The sequence below is a fragment of the Typha angustifolia genome, chromosome 8 (assembly GCF_048772165.1).
Source record: "Typha angustifolia cultivar Huaian chromosome 8, ASM4877216v1, whole genome shotgun sequence".
In the NCBI taxonomy this organism is placed as follows: Eukaryota; Viridiplantae; Streptophyta; class Magnoliopsida; order Poales; family Typhaceae; genus Typha; species Typha angustifolia.
The window spans coordinates 16620890-16648467 of record NC_133246.1 but is presented as its reverse complement, the minus strand read 5'-3'; the positions used below and the strand labels follow the sequence as shown (position 1 = coordinate 16648467).

The 27578-nt window shown below is 34.9% G+C and overlaps 1 protein-coding gene across 1 annotated transcript; it reads right to left on the bottom strand.

The window, feature by feature from the left end:
* On the bottom strand, positions 1-27041 carry LOC140764512 (anaphase-promoting complex subunit 1). The gene is made up of 37 exons (XM_073103108.1): positions 26737-27041; positions 25681-25744; positions 24287-24371; positions 23782-24053; positions 22699-22804; positions 22457-22614; positions 21760-21947; positions 21615-21684; positions 20686-20853; positions 19620-20110; positions 18067-18526; positions 17465-17797; positions 16481-16564; positions 15582-15674; positions 15353-15412; positions 13545-13643; positions 13264-13404; positions 12564-12644; positions 10526-10597; positions 9226-9297; positions 6347-6440; positions 6197-6279; positions 5784-5840; positions 5563-5640; positions 5327-5448; positions 5084-5244; positions 4540-4616; positions 4358-4471; positions 4042-4143; positions 3414-3554; positions 3152-3325; positions 2692-2755; positions 2463-2602; positions 2227-2381; positions 1692-1770; positions 1497-1595; positions 1-673 (listed from the first exon to the last, which is right to left on the bottom strand). The coding sequence occupies exons 1-37, from the start codon at positions 26955-26957 to the stop codon at positions 275-277; spliced, it is 5457 nt and encodes a 1818-aa protein (XP_072959209.1). The 5' UTR covers positions 26958-27041; the 3' UTR covers positions 1-274.
* Positions 27042-27578: the final 537 nt, after the last annotated feature.

Here is a 27578-nt window from a genome sequence, read left to right as displayed (position 1 = left end):
CGCTGGAATTCTGAACATGATTTTAGCATTAGTGTACATCTGTCATATACTGGCCATATGAAAAAGTTTGCATCACTATACGAGCAATATGAATAGAACCCATCCTATTTATATACAACAACCACCACCAGGGGTTTAGTCCCACTGGTTGGATCTGGCAAAGAACCCCATATTAGGTCTATTATCTCGTCCAGCCAAAGCAGAAGACACTGTTCCTTCAACGGGAAGATGCAGAAAGTCTGCAAATAGAACTTCTTGCTCTCCCCCAAAATTATTAGCAACTTGAATTAAACTGAAGCTTATCAATCTCAACAATCCCCTTGGCATGTACTGTTGGAAGCAACAAGCGCAGCAAAGGAACCATGGATCCACGCATAGGGCCTTTCAGTTTAATTTTCTCCACTGCAGATGTTACAACATGGGGAGGTGGTATACCATACCACAGAAGATACCAAGAGAGAAGGACTGCATCCACCTTACCCTTTTCATTTTGGATGCTGGGCCACTTGCCCATTTCCATGTAATTAAGAAAGTTATCCTTGAGGCTTTGGGAAGCTGTCAGAATTCCATCTATGCGCTTCCTGAGAGATTCTATGAATGCAGTCTGAACAATACCTCCATTTGTACAGTCCAGTTTGCCGGTAATTAGAGCATCATTATAGGCTAATGCAAGCTGCAAAATTGCACAAAATAAGAGACCATATGTAAACCAACAATAAGAAACCATAAAGTGCAAATATCTTGGTATTTTGTTACTCTAATGACAAAGCAACCCTTTGATCATATAAGACGACCAGCAGTAAGTACTGCCAATAACTACTGATAGTAAACAATGATGCCATAATGCTGATAATTAGACATTCTATATCAAATTATTATAAGAGAATGTTAGGAAGTGAACCATTATCCGAGATGGTGAGGCATGCAGTCTGCATCAACATACTTAAAGAACTGCCAAATTTTTAACTTCTAAATTAAAAAGATCGAATACAGAGTATAAAGAAAAAAAAAACAATAGATTTCTCACAGATATGAATATTTATATAAAATTACTATAAGTTTGTAATGTTATTTACTAGATATGGATACTGATACAAATCGGGAATTTATCATGCTGAGATCATTTTTAAGTAGCAACCAATGGTAACCAGATTCTTCTTGCATAACCAATACCACGAGCAGATAAAGCAATAAATATAACATATTGACTAGAATGCAACCAACTATCAAGTCATGTATATGGAGTGAAAGTCCAGAAATCCAAGGAGATCTGAAAGCATTCTCAAGTCAAATAGAAGATAATGTTCCTCATAGTCTGCTTTCTAAATTCTTATTGTAAGTGAATTAAGGGCTCAGAGAAGAAAACATATGAATGGTGCAGCACTAGCAAAAGGTATATTTTATTTTAACCTAAACTGGAGAGTAGCCATATCAACAAAATATGATGTGAACCTAACCCGCCCTATTCACCACAGATAAGAAAGTAAAGTACTTACTTTTAAACTGGAAAGGAAAAGAGAGTCATGAAAAATAAAGTGCCCGCTCTTCACCTGCTCCCACATTGACTCTATCATTGTGTACAAGCAGAGATAGACCTATGAAAAGTATAAATAAATAAAATCAATTCCATGAAGTAAAACAGTTGGAAAGGAGCAAGCAAGCCTATCGAATATAGTTCCGCAATTAAATACCTGTAGAAGGGCTGGCCTATCTTTGCTCACACACTCAAATAGTACTTGTGAGCAAAACTCCTGGAATTTGGCATCATTTCTGCAAATTGCAATCTACAGTAATCAAATACGGAGTAGAATGGAAAATGTTATGGATGAGTCATGAGACTTCCTACAGTCCATAGATAGAAGAGTATACACATGCAAATGTAGAAACACAACCACAAAAATGAGTATATTAAGAATATTTATGAGCAAAATACTTCTTCACATGCTTTGCTCTGTCAAAGAAATTGTATGCACATTACTATTCATTAATAACATTTGCACTAGAAGAGTAAAGACAGAATATTACTTTAATGACTTGAAATTGATCAACTGCAAGTTCATATAAGTCAAATTGTAGCAGGAACTGCTACCTATGCCCACATGAAATTTATACTTTGATATGTAAGCTAAAAGAAGAGTAACGAGTTCACAACACAATAAGAGAGATTTTAATATATCGAAAGTGCACTGACGTATAGTACAAGGACAACAGATAAAGATCACTTGCCTACTATTCCAGGAGGAGTCGCAGCAAAGTTGTGCAAAAGAAATTAGGCTAGGATCAGCTGAAAAGGTACTGACTAACTGATCGATCTTAAATGAATCATGTTCCAGGTTGCTGAATCCGGCAGTAGAACCGCTTATGTATGATGTATCACAGGCCTGTAATAAGTGATAAATTGACTCAGTAACATGTTGCCATACTTAGAGAATCTACAACAAAAAATGGTGAATAATTTTTACCTTGTGCATTGCCCGCGAGAGCAAAGATTGACATCCAATCGGGTCATCCGCATAGGAACACGAACCAACTTTCCGCTTTATATATAATAGTCCACCATTAAAAGGGTCACTACTGTCTCCATATCTCCACCACGGCTTATCTTTTGATAAAGATCATACAAAGAGATTTTACACTGGAAATTTTCTGAAAGGGATATAATCATAGAAAGATTATGTTTCTGATGTTTACCTTCAGGTAACAATTGTATAAATTGAGGCCAATATCTAGGCCCACATACTCGAACACTCTTCAACTGCAATGTGAAACAACTTGCACTATGTCATCATTGATTTTCCGGGAAAAAAGCTGCATATATCTGTTAACAATAATTCCATGGTCTAGAAGGTTATCAACTTATCGGTGACTGACATTGAATTTGTACAAATTCATTCTAGAGATAAGTACTACATTTTTATCCTTTTTAAGAACTTGACAAGTTTACAAGAGATATTCACTCAATATCACCCAAAGGGTGTGGTAGATTATATTTCCCGTGTTGCTGCACCAAATAATTCATGTTAAGATGCATGCACATTTGTCTTGTCCGGTCATCTTGCAAAAGAACTGGATCTAATAGAATTATGCCTAACAATTGACCAAACAAAAAAGTTAAATTTCTGATTGCCCCTGCTGAATGAAAATTACATACCACTGAGCGCTGTGGCAAAATACAAGGTGTAACTTCGCAATAGCTAGTCTCAGCATAATATTCTGTTTCTTTTATAGTAACTTCAAGTGGACAGTATACTGGTAGACCTGTGTCAACATCTGCTGTTTGAACCCAGCGAGATTCCGCAGCAAGGACATACAAATGCCTGAATGCCTATATATACGCATCATGAAGAAACCAATTAGTATCCTGGAAGAAAAAAAGGTTATGCAATATACTGCTGCTGCATGCTCCAATATACCTGAAGGTGACAGCGATTATCATTTGGTGCAGTAGGCAAACGAGGGTAAAGTGTAATCAACAATGCAGCAATGGCACTGTTTCCAGTTGAAAAAGTTTGCGTACCACCACCAAGAAACAAAAATCCAATGGCCAAGCTTACCTATTATACAGTTCAATATAGTCATCAGAACCATGAATGAAGAAACTACACAAAAGTGAGAATTATCATATACTCAAGTGACTCAAGGATCCCTTTTTTCAAGAACATATTCACAAGTTGAGCATTGTCCTGGTCAGGTATCAACAATATATTTCTTGTTTCATATGCTAAATGTAGTTGCCCAAATTCTAAATACAAAGGAAAGAACAAGGAAATAGGGAAAACTTTAATTCTTCCAATTTTCATAGTAAAGATGCATAAATATCGTAGTCACGTATTTATGACAAAATGTTCAATAGATACATCTATAAATGATCAAGCATTCACTCAAAATAGTAAAACATCTGTAGTCTGACTAAGTGCTTTGATTCACATTTTCCGTAAAAAACTTACCAAAACATGCATGGTCCTTGTAGAATTCTAATTATTGAGGAGACAAATTCTCTCAAAATATGGGAAAGAGGTTAAAAACTTTTGTAACACTTACAGCCATTTGGATTCCATAGTTTATATGTCCTTCCACAGAACTTCGACCACGAAGGTACCTTAATAACCGAAATGTTTGTACATGTCCAGATCCTGCCATAACCTAATCAAAAACAAAATATCTTGTTAACAAAAAACAACACCTCTGTTGTGTAGACAAACTAGTGAAAAAAAAAATACAGTAGTAGTGTAGTACGATCTGCAATCCATTTGAAGCGATTCTGTTAGAATTATATTATTTTATTATGCATCACAAAATTTTCTGAAAAAATATCAATAAATAATTAATAGAAGCATTAGGTTCTTGTAGTTCTAACCAGAGAGAGTGAGAGAATGACGAGATGTAAGCATATCTCTAGGGTTCCGCGATCTACAAATTGCAGCAATCCTTTTGGAAACGCACTTAAACTTCCAAGGGATATATGTTTAATCTGCATATTGAAAAATGATATGATCACAAACACAGATAAGTACTTGCAAGAGCTCACAACAACTTTACCTCGTTGAGAAAATAGATAGCATAATTATAAAGAAGCTCTTGGGCATCACCACTTTTTGTGCCAGCATACTTCAACCCTGACATCATTGGCAATGATAATTAATAACAATAACAGGAAATCATGACTGCCAAACATGAGGCACATTTGGGCTCCAAGTTCAGCTAATTGTGAACATTTGTTGACTGGAGTAAGAAAAACACAGTAAGAATTTAATATTTCTGAAGAAGTATAGAGGTCCTGCCAATGCAGGTTTGAGGATAAGTTTGTAAAATTTCAGTGCCAGTCATATGTATCTAATACAACTACTCACTATTTCAGAAATAGAGAGAATGTCCATGTACTGTACCAGTGACATGGTACGGTGCAGGTGCTATTGATTTAAACAATTATTATGTTGTTTCATGATATCAAGAATAAGATGAGGGTGAAGAGCTTTAGAAACAAGGAAGCAGCATAACTATTCTCTTATAGACATACACATTGGAACCAAAAGACAACTTAACTGAGGTAAAGGAACTACAAAAGCACAGGCTAGTGGAATACCAAGTGCAATGCAAGATCCAGTGATTATGTTGACATATGCCTGGACAACAGCTTCTGCATCATATTCATCACTGTCAATTTCCCCATCTCCTACTTTCAAAATCCCAACTTTCACAATCTCAGGAATTTGAGATTCAATCCAATCTCTAGAAGGCTGAATTCTACAAGATAGCAGATATACTCGGCCTGATAAAAATATATGCTGTATTTCTAGGTGAAATCAGGAAAATGCTTTAATGTTACCTGCTCCACAATATTAAATTCCGAGCGATTATGCGGAGCATAATAAAGTCAGGTCTCACATACTGCAAATCAAAGTGAGTGACTGGAATATGAAGTCGATCTGCCATTACTTCTGATTCTGTCTGCAAATAAAAATTTGAATTATCCAAACCAAGAGTAGATCATTATATTTTGACACAATGCATTAGATTACATGCTATGCTAATAAATACACATCACCATATTAAAATCTTCACCTTCAGAAATACTAATGCTAAAGCAATTGTTGCTCCAGGTGAAGTGACATCAACATTTAGTTGTGCTCCATCCATCATCTGAAAAAAAAAAAAAACAGGACAAAATACTATTTACCATTAAATCAAGCAGTAATCCTTTCGTGTCTCACTACTGGTGTGTTAACAGACATTCTAAAGTAAGTGATGGAATTTGCAGTGAGAAGAATAGTTCGGTACAGAACCTGCCCAATATTGCGGTTTTGATCATCTGCAACTAGGAATGAATTTCCAGATTTCTCCTGAGGGAAAAAAAAAAACAAAAACCAATAGCAGTCATTATGCAGATGTAACTGATGTCAACACCAATATATAACTCAAGAAGCTCAGACCTTGCATGTGCAAAACATTGTATTAAATAAGAGTTGAGGAAAAACCTAATTTGGTTAAAGATTTCAGTTCTTTTATAAATGCACCTCCTGTTAATTAGCTCTTTTGAAAGAAACAAGAAAGTTAGAAATTTGAATGACTTAATAAAGAAAGTTATGGAACATTTGATCACTTGAAGAGATCGTAACCATCAATCAAACACCGAGAATATTTACTCATTCCAGTGCAAATTCTTTTTTGCATAATAAAGATAAAAGCAAAAACATACATTGTGAACTCCTCTGTCGCTGATGTATTGGAATAGTCGATCTACAAAAGAATCCATAAAACCAACCGCATCTCTTCCTCGCCCTTTAAGAATTTGCTTTGTGTTAGTTAGAAACATACAAAATTAAATCTTTTGTAATATGCTGCATACCTAAGGCCACGAGTCCCAATGCAGATCCTGCAGCAACAGCATACCCTTCTCTTTCAAGTACATTATCACCACTACTTCTACGACCTATCTCACCCTACAAGAAATAAAATACAGCAGAAAATAAATAGGTTCTTGATAAGGCCAAATGTTGGTGCATGCTGGAAAACAAATGGTATTGCTTATCTTTGTTATCAGATGTTACCAGAATACTTCCTATTTCATGTTTCTTAACAACAAATCATATATAATGATTCACCTCCTTATCAAATTTCACCCATAAATGTGTATCTCCTCATGACAACAAATAGTAAATGGAAACTTCGACCTATATAGCAGAAAATAGTACATTTATTTTAAGTCCTAATGATCGAGTAATTAGACAAAATCATTGTTCTTCACAAACTTAGGATCATGAAGGTTGCATTGTAAGAACTGACCAAAAAAAAAAAGAGGGTATAGGAGCACTGCACGTGCGACCCCCTTCTCTTCTTTTTGCCCGTTATGCAACAAAGAGGAGGTGCCCGCGAGTTTCTCAGCCAACTCGCTGGTTTCCAAATAGGATTCAAAACCTACTCTATAAATCAAGAACCCTTTACCCTATCATTTTGTTCCTTTACGCTGCTATCTCTTTCTCTTCTTATTCTTTTCTTCATGTCGAAGCACCCACCATTGAATCGAAGCGTCGGAGCACTACTGGAGCGATCGGTGACCACTCTACGACTCACCGATCAATCTTCTTCCATCCTTAATCAGTTTAAAATTTAATAGGTTAGAATAGAAATAACTAATTTTGAGTGTTGCAACTTCGTCGACAAATCGGGCCGACCGGAGGCTTTGAGTCGCTACCACTTGTGCACCAGAGCTTCACGTCATTGACCTCGTGCCATGAATACTGTTAGTGGTAGCTCCCATTGCTCAAACCAGCGTGGAAGCAACCTTTATGGCCATTGACGATGGAGAGAGGAGAATCTTCGTTGGCGGCGGCCACCCTCGGCAACCTTCCTCCAAGAGGTTGCAAGGTCGTAGCAGTGGCAAGGAGCTTCTGTTGCAGTTGTTGGACGACGGCGGTAATCGCCAGTGGTCTTCACTCTCTCTCTCCCCTTAGTCGACCTCCTTGAGGAAAAAGGCAAGGTTGGGCTCGAGTTCAATCCGAGCCAACCCTTATTATTTTTCAGGTTCCGGTCTGGATTTCTAATCCAAGAACTCAACCTGATCGAAGTAATAGAATTGTGTGGGCTCCACCCAAACTTTTGTGCTTAACTTAGCCTATTTTAGCCATTTAATTAGTTTTAAAATTTAAAAAACATGATATTAGTTAAATTAACATATGTTATTTATTTATTATTAAAGACGGTGATTTTTAACACATAGACTAAAAATTTCAATCGTTTCATCTAGACTCAGGTGAGTGGGGTCACTTTTTATTCGTCTTGTATTTCATACATTATCACATATTTTATTTTTTTGTGTACAAAATATGACTTAATGCATTGCTATACTATGTACAAATAGCAATTTCAATGATCATGAATATTACTGGAAAATATAATTGATATTTGGTGAGTTAGAGAACAATCTCAGCATAGATCGCTTGTGATTTTCTGTAGTAACTCAAATCTCCTTGAAAGTCTACGAAAAAATCTTATTTTAAATCGTTGCAATGACTTTCTCAAGTGACTTTGGCGATGTTGGATAACAATCTCAAATTAGATCGCAAGACTTCTTGCGGCGAGTCTAATCTCTCTCAATGATTAGTGAAAAAAACAGCATGAATTTTATCACATTCTGGTGACTCTTAGAGGAAGAGAGTATGTTTATCACATAATGACACCTCCTGGTGACTAACTGAATCAGCTATGAGGAAAAAACACGAACGCCATCTCGAGATAACTTTCAATTGATATGAATTTATAGAGCATTGACCAGATGAAGATATGACATTATTATTATTAAGAAAAATTCAGTATGTTGATACTGAGCATCTTATGAGATATGACTTACTCTATTATTACTTGTGTCGTTATTATATCTGTTGTTTAAACATACTTTGTGATATTGTCATTTTATATTGCCGAACTTAAATTTATTTAAAGTAATATTTATGGATTCGAATTTATTTGGCTTTTGAGTATATTTCACTCACTGAGCTATAGTCGTTGGCTCATAAAATCCCTCTTCTAACATTTCAGGTACTAGCCAGCACGGCGACTGATCGAGATACACCGAGACCTTACCTCCACTTAAGATTTACATTTTTATTTTTCAGTTCTATCAATCTTTATGTTTTAAATTAATTTAGTTTGATTGGAGACACATTAGTAGTAACATTGGTCATTAACAATAATGTTGGATTATATTTATCACATATTGAAAAAAAAATTCTTGACATTGTGGACTAAAAAAAATTATTTACTAAGACTTTATGTATTTCAAGTGTATTGAGGTACATGGCCGATCATTATTCCGATTTCGAATCATGACATACGTCATCAAATTCTTGCGAACACCATAAAGTTCACATGTTCAACAAACATGTTAGGTTAAAAATAAGTTGTTTAACAAGAATATTGTTGAGACAATTACTATAACACAAAAGAAACCCTTAACAGATTATCATCAAGTTTCATGCACATTATTCAATGGAAATATGTGAACAGGAAGATAATCATTGACTAAAAAGGTTATATAAATAAAGTATAAGTGTCAAAACTAAAAGTATAAAACTGTTTCCTATCTATATGTGTAAGTAATAATGTTCAAGCTAAGTATAATGCTAAAATTGGTAACACATAATAGCAAAAAAATTAAAATTAAAATTAACCATTGTCCAAACACAAAAAGACAAGTCCAAATTAATTCTGCAAAAACAAAATTGTTACCAAAAGTATCTTCATAGTTAATGGGTGTCCTGATCCTTCATACAGAAGCCCAATTGACATTAACGCAGCTGACTGAAAATCAATTAAAGAACATTGAGGACAATATCAATTTATAGAATCATAGAAGGTGTTCGTGACAGACCAAGAACATGATCAGTTACTATCATACAGCAATGGATGAAAATAATAGTCTAAGTAAGATTGAGTAGAAAACATGGTAACTGTAGCCTTCAACCACATTTCAGAAATGGTAAAAGAAGATATCACTATCCTATAGTAATCTGAGGGAGCAGAATCGTTTATGATTTGAATGAATAAGTAAACTGAAAGAGGAAACATTGTATCTGTTCTTGTGAAGCAAGCAGACAGCAACCATTAAGCAGCTGAACACTTTTCCAATTCAATTTGTGAAACATTACACAGTAAAAAAGAGCATCTCTAGCACTAAAATATCTATTAGTGGCACTTGTCTAAGAATTTATAGAAACTCTTAGACAAAGAAAAATGTCATCAGCACAAGAAATTTTTGTATTACAAACCTCTAAAGGAGAAGATTACTATTGACTATAATATATACACAGTCTCATATAATAAACAATAGGAAAAGAAAATATGCTGGTCATCAGAATCTCCAGACATCAAAAGACTTCAGTTACTTTCCTAACATGATAAAACATTGAAAACCCTGTCTAAAGTTCTGTTGGCATTGAACAAGTACTAAATTGACGAGGTGGCTCTAACTTCAATAAACAAAAGGCGAAATGCACTTCTCTACATTTTTAAGGTAAAAAAGGAGCCCTAAGAAACTAGGAATAAATTCTATTAATTGTCACAAGTTTCCTTCTATGTATAAAAGATACCTAAAGTAAACCTTTAGGTAGTATGAGAATCTGTCCTTTTATCATATAGCTTTGTTACATACTCAACGGTCCAATTTCAGTCCTTCCTATAGATATGGCTGGTTCAATAGTGTGCCAACCATATTCACAGGGACTGACATGTTGGCAATGGCTAGTACAACAGAGTGCCAAAACAAAGTACCCTTGCTTACAATTCTCTCTCTCAAGAAGAAATATAATTTATAAATTGATTAGCAAAATTCAGCCATTTATTTAAATTTGAGAAAGTATGCTTTGCAGTGTCCTTCTAAATAAAATGCTGCCAAGTAGTCAATGTAGTATTGAAAGCAAATAATTAAAATGACAAATGAGAATGAAAAATATAAATAGTCAACTAAAGCATCATATATCTAAATTTGGAGGATGATGAACTATGAAACAACAGTAAGAAGCAGACATACCTGTAGAAGTGTTGGCAACTCTAGTTCTGGAAAGGATGAAGGATGCCGAGAAGGAATATGAAGGTAAAGAATCTAAAAGAAGACAATATGTATTTACATGCTCTAGCACAAAAAAGAGCCAAAAAACAAGTTGAAAGAAGAATATCGAGAATCAAGTAATAGAGGTCAATAAACACACTTTCCCCATTTTCTTCAAAAAGCAAGGAAACTATTAAAAACAATAAAACAACTATCAATAACTTGAAGCAATTTAGTGTTTCAGCAAGATGTAACATTTTCAAGCATCATTTATACTTTAACAAAAAAATTAGCATTCAAAAGAATACAATGCAAGGGTAGACATCTTCTAGTACTTTTATCATGAAAATGGCAAGGAAGATTTGAAGAAAACAACTTTGTAGCCACATTGCAAGTAAACTAAATACAAGCAATTAAAAGTTAGCAAATTATTTTATACCTGGTAAACCAAGGAGCAAGTATTACGCAAGAAAAAGATTGCACACTTTTTCAACATATAAATAATAAGAGGGTAAAGTAACAAAAATAATACTATAGGAGGATGAAGTTAATTTAGACCTGAACACAAAGGGGTAAAATATAATTTCTCCTAAATTATAATCTCATGTTCCCTAATTTTTCTCAGATCCTCTTTTTTGTTGCAAAAAACTTGGGGAAAAGTAAACTTTACTTCTGATTTCATAAATCTAAAATATAATTTACATAATCAAGCACCAAAATGCGAGCATATATCAAAAAAGATAAAAGAGATCCCATATTAAATTTTATTTGAAGTAAGATATGCTCAATTTTAGTGGCACACATCAAGGAGTGGCCATGAAAAAGTATCGAGATACTTCCTCCATGTCAGTGCTGATATAAAACTGGAACAATATGTATCAACCTTTCTTGACAGGCACGAAAATCCATAGATTGGATTAAAGTATAGAACTTGGCAACTTGCACACTTAAAAAGGAAACAGTATAGTTCTTCATATGTTATAATAGAAGCTACAAATTTGCACAACTAGCAAGCCTAAGAAGGCAAGGATTTACAAAATCCAAATAAAAATATGGAATAGACAAATATCAAGAAGATAGAAAATATCCAATTAACAGAAACTACAAGAATTATCACAAGAGTGACAAAGAATAATCTCAAGGGAATTAGGAAAGAGTAGCGATACAATTTGATACATCAGGTCATGACAGAGACATGAATAACACCTGCACAAAACATTACGAGGATGTCTTCTCAAGCAATAATGAAAAGTACTAGGGTGAATGATGGAGAAATAAAATAAAAGAAGCCTCACAAGTAAACAAGTTTCATGGGATATAACCTCATACAATTAAGTAAGATATATCTAATGACAGTGCACAAAAGCAATTGGTCTTTCCTAGAATTATGGGCCTTAGTTAGGAGCATTTTGATGTTGCACCACTTCAGAAGAGATACTAAGGGATAATGAATCAAAGGAGTGAAGGACTACCACCACATAAACATTTAGTTTTCAACCTTTCTCAAAACACCTCTCAACCCAATTACATCCATACCCCTCAGTTTGCATTTGTTCTTTCCAACAGCCAAGGATTGATATAATAGTGGAATGCCATACCAATCAACCACTGGCATGCTAGCCGTGGCAAAGGCACAACATACACAACGAAGGGCTCTAAGAGGCTTTCCACAGCCTTGTCTGAGTCAGCGAATTAGCCTCTCAGAGATACTACTGAGGAGCTGAAGGACCCAGAAGGTCACTATGTCATGCCAGTGCCTTTGATTAATAAGTTGGGTTGAATGGGCTGGATTGAGTATCAGAATTCAAATCCAGATTCATTTATGGGCATCACTGTATTGTACAATATGTTAAAACAACACCTTCACATGATGGGCTAGCTGGTAGTTGAAAGTAAGAAAATAAATGGAACTAAAAAAGGAATTCATTAACTATCTTGCTAACTCTACTGCTTCAAGAATTAGTAAAACAGAGGTAACCAAAACTAGGAACGGACAAACAATCTAAAACTTTAAAAGCACCTTTGATATTGCTGGATGCAACGTCCCTCTATGAGATGCAGCTATGCCAAGCAACATTCCAACAGTAGTAATATCATGTTCCTATAGTAACAATATTCAAACAATTAGAAGAGAAAAATGCAATATATACGAACCATCTTACTTGATTTTCAAGAAGCAATGGGAAATTTGATGGTGCAAAATATATACCAATAAACTGATGCAAAGTTCATTTGAAATTAACGACAACTAAAAGTTATGAGCCACTCGCATTAAAAATAACCATTAAAATCAATTCTCAAATTCAAAACAATAAGTGAAATGCCATGGATAAGGCTCCATAAAAGTGAATTTCTATGCTTCGTATGAAATGCCTGAATATAGGGACACTTACAGAGGTGATAAAGAAAGAAAGATTATATAATTATACTTTTATACTATTACACATACTAACTAAGATAGTACCAATAATTAAACTATTTGCAAAGTAGATCAACAATGAAACTCATATTAAAGAACAATTAAAATTAGGACCATAGTTGATAGGTGTAACTTGAAACATTTTAATTTCAGCCTCTCCATGAATTAGGTTGTTATCTGATATATAATCTAGCTACACTTGTATAATGCACGGAAGAATTTATAAGTGAAACTTATTTCCGAGTATCGAGCACAACAAGCTGACAAGGTAGCAAACAGAAAAAAAAAAAAAAAAAGGTACCTGGGAAAGGTACCGATAGACATCAGTGATTGTTAAAACTCGTAAATGTTCATGTAGACCTAATGCTAGAAGAAGTCCAGCATGAGTAAAATTTGGCTCCTCAGGTTTGTTGTAATGAATCCATGTTCTTGACATTTTTCCCTGCAACACACAATGACATTCAGCTACAAGAAACTCACAGAAGGATATTACAGAAAGAAGAACCATCATAAGTTGAGCACAGTTAAATGAGTAGCCATGTCAATGCTTGACATTTTAGGTAGTAAGATAGATAAGATCACCTGAAAAGGAGCAAGCCTCAATCCAGCAGCAACACCATTATGGAACTCAGGCCAAGATCTAAGCTCTGAAATATTCCTAATATTTGGATCTAGATTAACCTAGCCAACAAAAACAGAACAGAGCTAATTAAATCATCCTTTAGGGCAGATAGCCCAGAGTTACCATATAGCATCTCTATATTTAGTAAAGCAACAAATTGAGTAATGATAAACTAATAATAAAATTTTATGGGAAAAAACTTTTATATGCACCTATAAAAAGAAGTTAAGAGAATAAATCATCAGAAGATATGCGTGCTAAATAAAATAAGTAGCACAAATTTCTTTAGTTCTAAACTAAATATGTGTATACCTTAATTTGGTTAAACCAAGGTTCCAAAAATCGGTATCGGAATAGGGATCAGCCGTCCAGAAAAACGATACATATCGGCCGTATTGGTCGTATTGGCCGTATTGGTCGTATTGGCCGTATCGGTCGCCTATATTGGATCGGACTATTTTAATTAAATAAAATTCTAAATATCATTAAAAATGTTGAGAAATTTCTAAAAATTTAGAAAAAATTATAAGAAAATAAGATATAATAATTACTCACATATAAAGCCTAAAAAGTAAAAATCTCTCTTTCTCCCTCTCTTCTTTCCTATTCCTCTAACTGTTAGTCTGAAATATCTATTCTCTCTCATACTTTTTTTTCAATCTTTTTCTCTCTCTTTCTCACTCTTTTTTTTTAATCTTTCTCTCTCCCTCACTCTCTCTTCCTTTTTCTCTCTCTCTCTCTCACCCTCTTTTTTTTAATCTCTCTCTCTCTCTCTCTCTCTCTGAGACAGCTGCTCACAGCAGCTGACAGCTGCTGCCTGCTGCAGGTGGGTGTACAAGCCAAAACTAGCTGATCCTGGCTACATGTTCAGAATATTTATTTCAACTTGACATTCCCTGTTAATAGCACTTCTTTTCCGCTTATGCTAGAATCTAATCAACTATGGTGGCGCTTCTTTCCATAACTAGCTTGATATTATCTTCACATGACTACAATGTCAAATTTTGCTAATACAACTCCACAGTCCACACTAATGCCCATGGATTGCCATCTTAACGAAGTATCAGCATGTGGCACAGGGATGGCGACGACACCCCTCGCCTCGCCTCATAGAAGCACAATGGTGTTGTGAAGCCGGTCCATACCAGAAAAGTTGTTTTTAGCCGGCAAAGAGGCAGAGTATATGTTGATGGCGGCACACCTCCCTCTCTCTCTCCTCTCACTTACCTTTTCCTCCTGCTCTATTCCAGCAGCATGTGTCATAACAACCACTAGCAGGTGCCCCAATCCTTGCTGAAGTCAAACATGGCTGCAGAATTTTGTTATGAATCATAGAGTACACACACAAGCCTAAAATTTGTGAAGCAAACAATTCTAATTTGATTGAACTTGCTAAATGCTTGCCATATCAGTTTTCAAACTTCATAACAGTGGTATGTCCATTACATGCTGGGATAAAGTTGATGAAATTGGAACTGGAACATAAATATCTGGCTCAGAATGTGGATGACTGGCAGTTGAGATACCGAAAAAACTTAAATTATAATGTCTCTTCAATCACCAAAGCATAAAATGAGCTGAGTTAAAGTAGAGACTATCTTGTCAAAGCACAAATTGAAAGGATAATAATTTTATTTCTTAACCATTGTGGCAATGATATTATCAGGTGATCAAAGAAGCAAACATAAAGGTACTTATTAGTAGAAAGGGGCCATGGCAGAGATGTTGAAGTGGAAAAGACTGCTCGGAAATGGAGAGATTAACATACTGTAGCATTTTGCTGTGCAGGCAATCGACCGGCCAAAACAAGCTTTGGGACCATAAGTGCCTACATGTATGACAAAAACAGATAATTAGAGTGCACATATGGAACAATTACATATACAATGACACAAGCATTCGAAGCCATTGGGAAAAAAAAAACAATTAGAGACTTTGCAAGATATCTCACTATACAACTTTTTCCCCAGAAGAAACAGATCTAATCATCTAAATACCTCCGTTAATAGAGTGTAAGTGGTAGCTAAAGTGAACGCACCCCGCCCAAAAGGCAAAGCAGTAGTCCTCTGTGCAAGATTCCACAGCTGATGCTGCAACAAGAGCAATACATAAAGTATTAATGAAGTTTAGCATCACTTCCTAGTACCTACAACTTCTCTATTCTATTAAATTAACTTCTATCCCTAATTTCATGTAAGATAAACAGGAAGAATGCATACTAGAGCAAGAAAATTGTGCAAAAAGAGAAGTGAGGACAATTGGATGGAATACAGAGGAAAGTGGATGGCCCAAGAAGTGAGAACAGGACTTAAGAAAATTGCTACAATTTCATGGAGAGAAAAAGAGGCACCACAAACCCAACATGGGGGTGTTATAAATTAATCTTCACATCAAATTAATCAGAATATCATATGAGCATAGTAGTAATCCAGCGACCAACTGGATATTCCCTTTATATTACTAAATTCTTAAGGTTTTGCTCTAACAATGAATCAGATGAGTCTCATATGATTAGTCAAGTCACTGATATTTTAAAAAATGTAAAATTTGTAGTTAATGTGGTCAAAGATTACCATGTCATGTGGCACACAGTACCATGACAATAATCAGTGTTAAAATGGAGAGAATCTCACTATTGTGCATGTCAATGTGTGTCGACCACATGCCATCCTCGTGTTTGCTCCATGCTGGCACTTATTATGTGGCATAAGAGTGTGTGACTATGTAAAAGTATTGTTGATAGACATAACTGCACCACTGGTCAGCTGGCATGGTCTTGATTTAGAATGAAAACCTTTTTTTCTATCTAACAATATTTTGAGAAACTTGATACCTCAAAGAGCAAGGAAAAAAACAAACAAACTATCTGTGTAGCTGCAATGTTCAAAAGCCATACCTGTTGTAGGTCCTGATCAGAAGCACTAGGATTAACTGACATTTGTATAGCCACAGGCCTTGCTGAGCATAGAAGGCGTCTGACCTGTGTTATAGCAGTCACAGAAGTATCAGAAGCCAGAATGTTAAACCATAAAAAGAGAAATCAAAGGTATCAACATCAAGATCACATTGAGAAGAATAAACAATGCCGTGTGTAGAGTATATGCAAATAAATACAATCATTAACAAGATGGCCACAATATAGTTTAAAAATAATATAGCTCGGGACTCTTCCTCCATTTAAATTCATGTTTATACTTTATATAGATAAGTTTTACCAAAGCAACATTGCTGTAGTTCTGAAAGTCAAGGTTTTTTTTTTTTTTTTTTTTTGAAACTTGAGATCTGAACCTAAAGGAAAAGGATTTGATAGCCACATTTTTACTTATGCACCATATTTTCTCCTGATTCTTATACCTCTTGCAAGATTAGAACTCGACTACTTCAACTTGTAGTGCTCCAATTATCAAATATATTCAGAATTGTATCTCATAAAAAGGTTCAAGCACTGCATCAAAAAGAAAAGTATGCAGTCTTATATCATCTATACAACTCTGATTTTAGCTTATGTATCTAACATTCACAAAGCATACTAGCAACATTTCTATGAGTTAACCATTATGCTGTAATTCTAGGTGCAATAACCTCATCAATCTCATGTTCTTGTTAGACCTATAGATGTAAGGTACTCGAAAATATCATGGCCCCAGGTTTAAATTTGTCTATATGCAGATTAATTAATAAAACTAGGTTGATGATGACTGGAAAAAGAATGTAAAGGTAAGGATGAAGGATCCCAAGTTTGGAGAGTAAGCTTCACCAATTCCAAAAACAGAACTTCACGATTATCACTAACAATCTAATTCAGAGGGACCCCAACCTTCTTCTAAATTCGCACTGACAGATAAAATTATTGATCAAAGGCAACTAGGAGGGCGCAAACCTCATTCAGCCGTAGATCACGCCCATATCGCAGTTGTGTACTAGAATTAAAAATATGTTCCATACCATCTTCTGTCGATCTATAAAGAGAATCTGAGTCCTCAGAGTTCAAATCATCTGCTCTTGTTATGTCAGAAGCAGATGAAGGTATTGTTACTGGTTGCAAATGAAGCATGTATGGTACTGATATAGAAATTAAATCAACATTTCTTTGAGATTCATGCTCCTTTTTCAAGGATCCCAACTTTGCCGCAGCCAAATCCTCACGACCAACTAGAACATAAGCAGAGGTAGGCCAATCAATTGGGGGAGATTCACGGCATTTGTCCAGCACCTGAAAATAATAAGTCTTGCTGTTAAGTTATCATCTAGTTAGGTTTAATTTTCACTAAAAAGAATAAAAGAGACAGAATACAATAATCAACCGAGGTTTTATTCCAAGAACTAATTTTTGCAAGGATATAGTAAGGACGATTAAGAAAGAAAACACAGACAGCAATAGTAATAGTAATACCATAAAGAACTAACATGATTGGGCTAACCATTTAACAATTGTTACTGTTGCAAAAAGACAAGAACAAACGATAAAAGAGGAAAACGCACATGACGAAGAGGAAGAGATACACCAATTGGTAGCATGTCCAATTGTTGACGTCCAAAACTTTCAGCAACCATGGCTAAGACAGTAATTTCCTCTGCGGTTCTGGCTGTTCCGTCAGCAACTTCACAATGTACTCCAGTAGAGAGTTTCCTGCCTTTCCTTTCTGCCCCTAGAAGTAGACTATAGAAAGATACTAGTTTCCTTGCCCAGTTAAATGCAGAACTGTTAGCTTTACATATCAGAGGTGGAATGTCATTTAAACTAGCCAATTTGCATCCCTGCTGCAGACAATTTTCAAGCCAATGGAAAAGGCATGGAGGTGTTCTTGGAGCAATAACAGAAGGGAAAGAATGAACTTCAACTGACATGCTAGGAAAGTCCCGACAGTAGTAGTCCACATAACTTATTTCACCCAAAGATGCAGCAATTATGCATAACAGAGAAGAAAGACATTCCACATCTCTGCCAGAGAGTACAAGAAAAAATATATAAATGAATTGGTTAGTTCTGTTTCACAAGAAATCAAGAATGCAGAAGATGCATAAATTTGTTTACGAGATATGACCACAAAATTTAGAATTTACTCCAGAGTACTTCTGTTTTTAAAAGGACATACAATAAGGAGAGAAAAATGACAAAGATTTAAAAAATCAGCCATTTCCATCCAGATAAACCACTACAATTGTAAATATGGCTGCAAAGAGTAGTATTGACATCATTATCAAGGTAGACTCATAAATATGTGAAAAAATGGTAGTCTGGGCGCTGGCAAGGCAAGGGAATTCCTCATCATCCAGGGAGAGAATTTTGTAGGACTAGAGCAATGCTTCGAATTTTAGTTCTTTTATCTATTCTGAATAAACTGGAAAATCATAATGGCTGAACCAAATGTAATAGGCAGATTAAAATAGCATGTACTATTTAAAAGTTAAGCTTCCTCACTGTTTACAAAAATTAAATAGAGGATGGCCGTGCAGAGGACACTTGCTGTGCAAATACCCAGTCAGCATGGCAAGTACCGATCAGCATGACACGCATTGGCATGCCTTTGACATATCTTAAATAAAAATTTTAGAGTATTTAGAAATTTTTTGGCAATCCTTAGTTTCTTGTTTGAATATATGTATTGAAACCTCCATTACTAAATTTTTTAGTAAATAACTTAGTTTATAAAAGATATAGCAATAGTCAAGAAGAAATATTTATTAACACATAATATGAATGAATACATTCATGAATTGATAATAGCTAAATAAATAAAAATAATACCTAGCTGAATGAATTAAATATAGCATGTTCTTATATCAATTTTGGAACAATTTGAATGAATTTGCTATATTAATTTCAGATATTTTGAAAATTGAGGCAAATCTAACCATACTGAAATTTTATCTAAAAATTATAAAATTTGGATTCAAATCAACTCATATGGAGTTAATCTATTATGCTCTATACAGTTTTGATCATTTGAATAAATTTGATAATTGACGTATTAATTGCTAGTGTTTGACCATACAGTATAGTTCACCAAATAAATAAACTAATAAACTCTTACCCTTTCCTCAAAATATTGAGCTTCAAATTCTCATACAAGGCATGCAAGGAATCCAAAGTTTCTCGCAAAAGCCGAGCATAAAATGACACCTCTTGATCTTGTTCGTCTTGAATGTAGGCAGTTGTAAAGTTGACACCTGCAGTATCTCGGGCAGGCCCAACAAATATGCTAGAAGATAAAAATTGCTTGCAATAGCGGATATGAAATTTGCTGCTTATTAAAAAGTCCCATGCTGCATTAGGTGGCGAGGAGGGACGTTTAGGTTGTGTCAAACCATATCTTTCACAAATTTTAATTATTTCATCCATAAAAAACTTCCATTCCAAATCAACATGAGCATTAGATTTCGACAAGCAGTCAAAATCACTATCACCCCACAGAAGACCAACAAAATGACTATAAAAGGAAGCATGCAATCCCTCAGCCATCGCAGCTATGCAGTCATTTACGAGAGAAGAGGAAAGGTTCCTTTGCAATGAACATCGGAATATCTGCAGAAGGAATAAATTAACAGAAGTGATCTAGAAATTAATCACAAACAGAACAGAATGGCCAAGAATTCAAAGATGATTATATTATAGATGATGTCTACTTTCCTTTCCAAGGTTACCATTTGAAAATAGAAATAGATGCAAATGACACGTGCACTCTACAAAGAAAATTGCAATGCAATTATCAAGAGAATGTCATGACATTGTACAGGTGCACCGAAAATGAACAAAAGCATCAATTAAAGAATGGTACATGCAAGCAGAATACTAAAACAATTGAAGGGTTTCAGGCTATCAGCTATTACAAGATCTTTGAAAGACTAAGTACCACATAATGTTGCTGTGTTATTACAAAAAGTATACAACCTTAGGCCATAATTAACCCTGTTACCAGGCAAAATTGCTTAGTAATTGTAAAAGAAGTAAAAGGAAACTATTACCATCACAACAAGCAGAACACCATTCACAACAATAAGTAGAGCACTTGGTGCAGAGCAGTTAACATGAGAAAATGACAAACGAAATTGAAGCTTTGAAAGGTCACTTTCACAAAGAACTATGTATCATAGTCCTACCTGACCATTACTGCAAATTACATTAATCCGCCCTTCAACAGCACCCCCTATACTTGTCATCTTCAAGCCACAGAAATCCCCTGCTCCTGAAGACTGTTTGCCTTGTGAAACAAAACTCTTCCCCAAATTACTGGGCAATGTATATCTGCAAAGGCATTGCTTTCCAGACTGCAATCAATGTGCAAGGAAAGAAAAAAATAATAAAGTTAGCTTAATAATAAAATAGATGCTTCATCAAATATTATACGAGAAGTAACATCAGAGAACAATTAAAAATGTGATTCAACTCATAAAATGCATCTGACAAACTGTCTATTTCATGACCTAAATTAGATCTTTGGGAAAGTTTTAATAGCCATCAATTGCACGATTAGTAGGGATAATAAATTGCTTATCACAAGATGGAGAGAGAATTTTTACACCTGGTTTGACCTTGGGATGAGGTTTTTTCACACTCCGATGCACATTCAATGACTAAAAGAATGATAAATTTCTTTCCACAGATCTACATAAACTTTGTAGTCTAGCCAATTTCATGTATATACGTACGTATATATAAGTAGTTTTTGATGAAAGTATGTCAAAAATCCCAATAAATAATATTTCTTTTTCATAGTGTTTGGTGCGAGTGTGGAGCTTTTGGGTAGTATTTTCTTTACTTGCAGCTGTTGGTAACTGGTTACATAAGACAAAAAAGAGAAAGTTCCTCTCTGCTCATTGCCTGGAGTTAAATCTGATTAGGTGATCGTGTTAGTAACTGGTTATAGTATATAAGACCCTGTTAAATTCTGCATGTTTTGTGTATGACCAGAAAATGTAATTATATGTAGGAGTGTAGTTAGAAAAGGCACCATAAACATTTATTCTCACAACTTGGTGACATAAGAGAATAAGTACATATTTTATAGCCCAGGAGAGTTAAGTCTTACATAAAGAAGGAGATTATTTTCTGAACTCAAGACAACAATGTCAGTGAATGGTAGATGGCCAACTTTTACTCTGCAAAATACAGAATGAGATGTTAATGATATTCAAAAAGTAGGCAGCCCAAAAGCATATATGAAGTCTCACTACCTTGGGCGAGTCACGGCCACTGCTGCAGCAGCAATAGCAGGTATACTCCAACTTGTATGAAGTTTAATATCAACAAAATCCTCGTTATTTGCCTCATCAGTATGAAGTCTGACAGCAAGCAATATTTTTTGTTCATGAAGTAAAAAGCAAATAATCGGCATTGCATCAATATCAGTTGCCAGGAACACCTGATCGAGCATATTATAAATATAACTCCACCAGAGAATAAATAAGCAGTAAACTCCCACATAAGATAAAAAAAATGCAATATAGAGTCTCAACCATATTCAATTGACCCCTGATAGACACAAATCACTAATTTCAAATCCCAAAGGATCCTATTCCTGCATAACTAATTAATTACGACACACAACCAGTCCAGAACTATTTGGGGCCCACTGAGTATAACTTATTAATTGCATCCAAAATTCTTAATAAAAAGTACTTTAAATCTTGAAGAAAAAAGAATAGCATTTCTTAGAACAAATGCATGTAATCTCAAAGTGCAAAGTAAAAAAAGATTTTAAATTTTCATAAGTATTCATTTCCTAACTTACTAATGCACTTAAAGAATTCAATATCATAAAATGGCACCACAGAGAAAAAAAATCCTGTTTTTATCAAGACACCCTTACAGAGGCAGAAAACTCATACCACCAAAAAAAAAAAAAAAACTGTAAGTAAGCATTTTGACAACCTTGCTAGCAACTGACTGAGAAAATTTCCCCTGCCATATCCTCCGAAAACAAAGCCGGCTTGTAGACAGCTCACTTGGAATTGAATGGGTAGAGGTGATATTGTCTTCTTTGGGTTGAGTTGCAATGGCTGTGTACCAAACAGAGTGTTGCAATTTGCCTGCACAGAAAGCACTAACTACATATTTTGACCTATTAAAGGCTTAAAGCTACAAGAAGACATACTACAGAACAAAGTAGAAACCTTTGTTGTATGATGCCATCATAGGGATTGTATTGCTTGTCCAAATAGTTTTTTCCTCAAAATCTTTCATCATGGTCATTGTTCCCCTTTCTTCAACATAAGTTGCCTGAAAGAGTTGATTGATAGAATATAAGAGACGAAAAAAACAAGTCCATGCAAAATACAACTTTCACCAAATGAATGTGGCTTCCTGCCATAACGGAATTGCAAGAAGAAATAGCATAACTAATAATATGAGATAGCTTATATCACAAGAATTATTAAATACGGCCTCCAAATCATGATGGCATAATTTTTACCCAACCCATAACAGCAGCTAGTAAGCCCTTGAAAGCCTTATTTGTAACATAATTGTTAAAAACATTCACAGTATGAAAAAGAATGACCTTATTCTCATAAGGTTCCTATTTTGGGATCACCAGGGATAGAAAAGGTAGCATGTGAAAGCATGTTCTTCATTCTTGATAAGAAAATTGATGAAATAGTAAATTAACAAAATGGACAGATATATGCATTCATAGACCAAAATAAACAATGCATAGGCCTCCATAAGCAAACCATAAAGGGTACAAAAATTGTGATGTCAGTCTTAATATGATCAAAATTATAATATAAAAGGGTTATCAACTACATTTACGAATTCTTAAGAATCTTACATTGAAGTACCAGAATAGTACATAAATCCAAATCTTAACAGCTTACTCTATCATGGTGGTATACAATGCGCGTGCCTAGTGTGATGATGGTGAGTTGAATTCATGCAATATTAACATATAAAAAGAAAGACATGACCAATCAGAAGATATAAGAAAACCTGCCCAAAGCTGTATCACATGATCTTGTATCAATGAGCAGTATATACAACACTACACCAGCAGCAAAATTGAAAAAGTAATGGTACAGATAAACTACCATTTCAAATTGGCTAATCAGCATACAACTATGAAAAATGAAAAGGATAATGTAACTACAATGAAAGGCAATCTTAGCAATAATCTGACAATGGATAATTAATGGCAACAAACATCTTTAACATAATAATAACACATAAAGTGACAAGCAGAAACTCGAAATCTTGCATACCTGAGGCTCTTCAAGTGGATGTTTTAAAATTAAGTGAGATGACGTAATACCACCATTGTCCTTATAGATTGGCTCAAAAGAATTGAGTTGATGAGATGCATGGTAACTCAATCCATATTCTTTACTAGGACGAGATAAATCCCTTGCATTCAGAAATGAGCTTGAAGATGATATTGCACGGCTCTCATCAGTTGATTTCTGGAGTAGAAGACCAAAAGGAAGGGGGAATATAGATGAAATAGAGTATGGAAGAGGGATGCAAGCCACCTCACCTGCAACATCAATTAGTAAATTTTAATGGCAGAAGCTACCAAAAGCAGATTAAGAAGAAATGTCAAAAGCTCCTGAGGGTGCCCATGACTTCGACAGGAATAAACCCCAATAAATTCGTAAAATTAGCTAAATAGAAAGTACGTCGACCAGGAATTGAAACCTAATTGAAAAAAACCATAATGATAAGTGAAAAGGTTAAGAAATTGTGAGCATATCATAAGAATTAACTGACCAGAAGGACTATATAAGGATAAAGTATCAACTTGTAGAACACAAAGAAGTGCATCTGAGATTGTATTCATGCGACACCAGCAGGCCTGAAATTTTGTTTTTAAGTGTGCATCAGCAACTTGGATATCAGGGGTAAGAACACAAATATTCATCAGTTAAGACCATCAAATATACAGTGGCAAAAAGAGAATGCAAAGTTTAATATGTTGTGGGATTCAGTGAAGGCTAGATCATTCTTGAAGTCGTGGAGCCAGGTAAAAGAAAGCAGAATTAGGTAAATTTCAGAAAACTTCAAACTTGACATCCTAACTAAAATGGAGATGATTAACGACTTCCAAATACAGTGCCAGATTGCAGGATCCAGAGAGTGGAGATAATCAAGTAGTGACTATAATATTTTAAGGGAAATTTCTTATTTGTTCATTCTTCAAGTAGTCTTCAATGCAAAATCAAGTAACCCCTGGAAATACAACAAGTACCCAAAACCAAGCAACAACTTTTATAATTTAACTTCCAGTCCCAGATGTTCTTGCCCCAAGCCTCTCAGAAATCAGAATGCAAAGGAAATAGGGAAAGAAGAAACAAAAATAAGATACACATAGGAAAGACAGATAAGCAAGGAGCCAAGAATGTCTGCAGCATTCTGCTTAACTATAGCTTGTCAACCAATTTAGAATATTGATACAAAGATAACTCCAAATTTAACAACTGTAGTAAAGGAAAACCTGCACACGATGAATAATAAAAGCAATTTCAGCTAGCAAGCCCTTCCTTGAAATTACTTTATGTTAGCTTGCCGTTGAAAGTTGAGACGCCAAATGGTTTAAATTTTATTTAGCAAAAATAATTTCACATTACTTTGATAAAAGATCTAAAAAGCTAGACAATACATCAAACAGGTCTCAAATTCCAAATTTGATGTTGAACTGCAATTTCGTGATCATTGGTACTAGTGACACACTGACACCTAAATGATATACAATGTTATTATACATCTAAAATTTCCCTAGTCAATATATTAATAAACAAGGACTCTTTTGCCATAAAGAACTTCTGGAAGTAACTCTGCCTCTATGTGTCAATGAAGATAGTAAATTACTAACTTTATCTCATGGGGAAAATAACTTTGCACAATATTTATTACTATACTGCAAACTGAATTTGTAATTGAAGACATTTTTTCAGTTTTACAACTAACAAATCTTTGTTTCAATAAGAAATAAGTGCTGTTATTTCATTTGTTCTCTATATGTAGTTATGTCCAACAAAAAATTCCAACAGCTTGATCCAGCTAATTTCACAAGGTGGAAACAATGTATTTAAGAGAAGAACTACTGTGCAACATAATCGGACATACTAGCTACACATGCATAATACTAGCATAAGTGATTGTACCATCACAACTGTATTTGGAGATGTGAATCTTTTATAAACTCGGGAACCAGCGCTCCATATGATCCTATGGAAAGATAAAATAGAAGACAGAATTAACATAAGATTTAAAAATATCCAGTGATAAACAATGTTAAAGCTGCAGAGAGCTTAATGGCCAACTTATTATTAAAATTTAAAAAAAAAAAACAGAAGAACCACCGACAGTACTCTAAAGTTCTAATAAATATATAAAAGAAAAATTGTAGAACATCAATGGCAATCAGAACCAATATGGTTTTCATTACTTCCTAAATTGAGTGTCCTAGGTTTTCCCAAGATTCCTATGCAAAATTGCCAGCTTGAGACAAAGTAGTCTGACATCTCTACGGAGATGATAGGAGTATGTCATGTTGAAGGTTTTCACCTATTAAAAGAGTGACGCTGCAGTCAAATAACAGTCAAATATTTTTAATAGACAAAAGATTATACAATGCAAAGAGGAGTTTGCAACAAAATGTTATGACGATCTTGCATTAAGTGGCATCATTGTGAGGCAAAAACTAATCATGCCTCCATTTAACTTGCAAAAGAGCAATGAACAATAGCTACTTGATGTTCGTATTCTTAATAGTCCTGGAGTTCAGAACTTACAAGAGTATGCCGAAAAATCAGAACGGAATCAAGTGTACAACTGACACTACACTCATTCTCTTCGGCAAAGAAATCTCGAGCATGTAGAGAAAATAACTCTAATTAGCCATTCCAAAAAAAAAACATTAAAAAAAATAAGAACACTAATTCTTGAAAAAAGTTGTGCAAGAGCAAAGTAAGGACAATATTTTCTTACAAAAGTAAACAAGATCCTTTAACAAGGCCTAGAAATCAAAACATCCAAAATTAATCAGGCATACAACTGGAACCATATTCACTCTAAGAAGCACGCAAACTCCTTCTCGAACGAATAAAGTAAACACCCCTAAGAAGCAAATTTCGAGAAGATCATATGACGTCAACACAGTTCTTGAGGAGTACTCAAGTTCCAAGGTAAACTAAGTAACGGAGGTAGGAGGAGGGCACCGGTTCCCGCGGATGAACAGCTCGTGATCGCCGAGGTCGGAAGAGCAATCGTGGTCGGCGGCGAGGAGATCCGACTTCTCGCGCGCGACCTCGGGGTGGAAGAGGAAGTAATCATACTTGTCGGGCGAGTCCTCGGGGGGGTTACCGTCCGCCTCCTCGGCAATCAAACCGAAGGGTTTGAACTCACGCAACACCGTGAGTTGCCGGACTCCAATCGACATCGGAGCGAGCGAGCGAGAGATGCGTCAGATAGGGAATGCAAAGTTTGCTCCCGCCCCTTTGGGAGATTAAAAAAGTTGGCGCGGCGGATAAACCCTAGCAACGGAAATATTTCTTGAAAAAATTAAATAAATTATTAAACTTAACAATGGTTTTTATATATATATATATATATACTATTTGATAAGATTAATATTTTTCTTCTTAACTTATAAATATGAACGTTGAATTTATTGATGCTTATCGACGTTTTACTAACAACTACCGTATGATTAAATTTGGGAGGCCATCCATTTTGACAAAAGAACATATTTGAGAGAGGAGTTTGGTTAATAACTGTCTCTAATTTCTTCCATTGTCTCACGTAGACCTCACTTGAATGGTGGTTTCTAATTATTGTTCTGGTGAAAAAGAAACCCGCGGAGTATTCATTAAATGATAAATATAAGGATTTCACGAGAAATTTAGCGTCAGTTCACTTCGACAGTAACTTTGTTTTTCTTATTGGAGTTGTATTCCAAAGTAATAGCTATAACAACATAAAAACATAATACAAAATTCATTAAGAGTATATTTTATTTCATGCACTAATTAATTACTAATTTATCATATATCCCATCAAT

Bases quoted from the DNA above. Each gene is read 5' to 3' on its own strand.
- LOC140764512 (XM_073103108.1), bottom strand. From the start codon at position 26,957: ATGTCGATTGGAGTCCGGCAACTCACGGTGTTGCGTGAGTTCAAACCC. The intron at 21,948-22,456 runs GTTGTCAAAATG...ATGCTCGATCAG, and splicing joins CTCAGTCAGTTGCTAGCAAG to GTGTTCCTGGCAACTGATAT. The intron at 17,798-18,066 runs GTGCGTTTTCCT...TATTATTTTCAG, and splicing joins TATCTCTTCCTCTTCGTCAT to GTGCTGGACAAATGCCGTGA.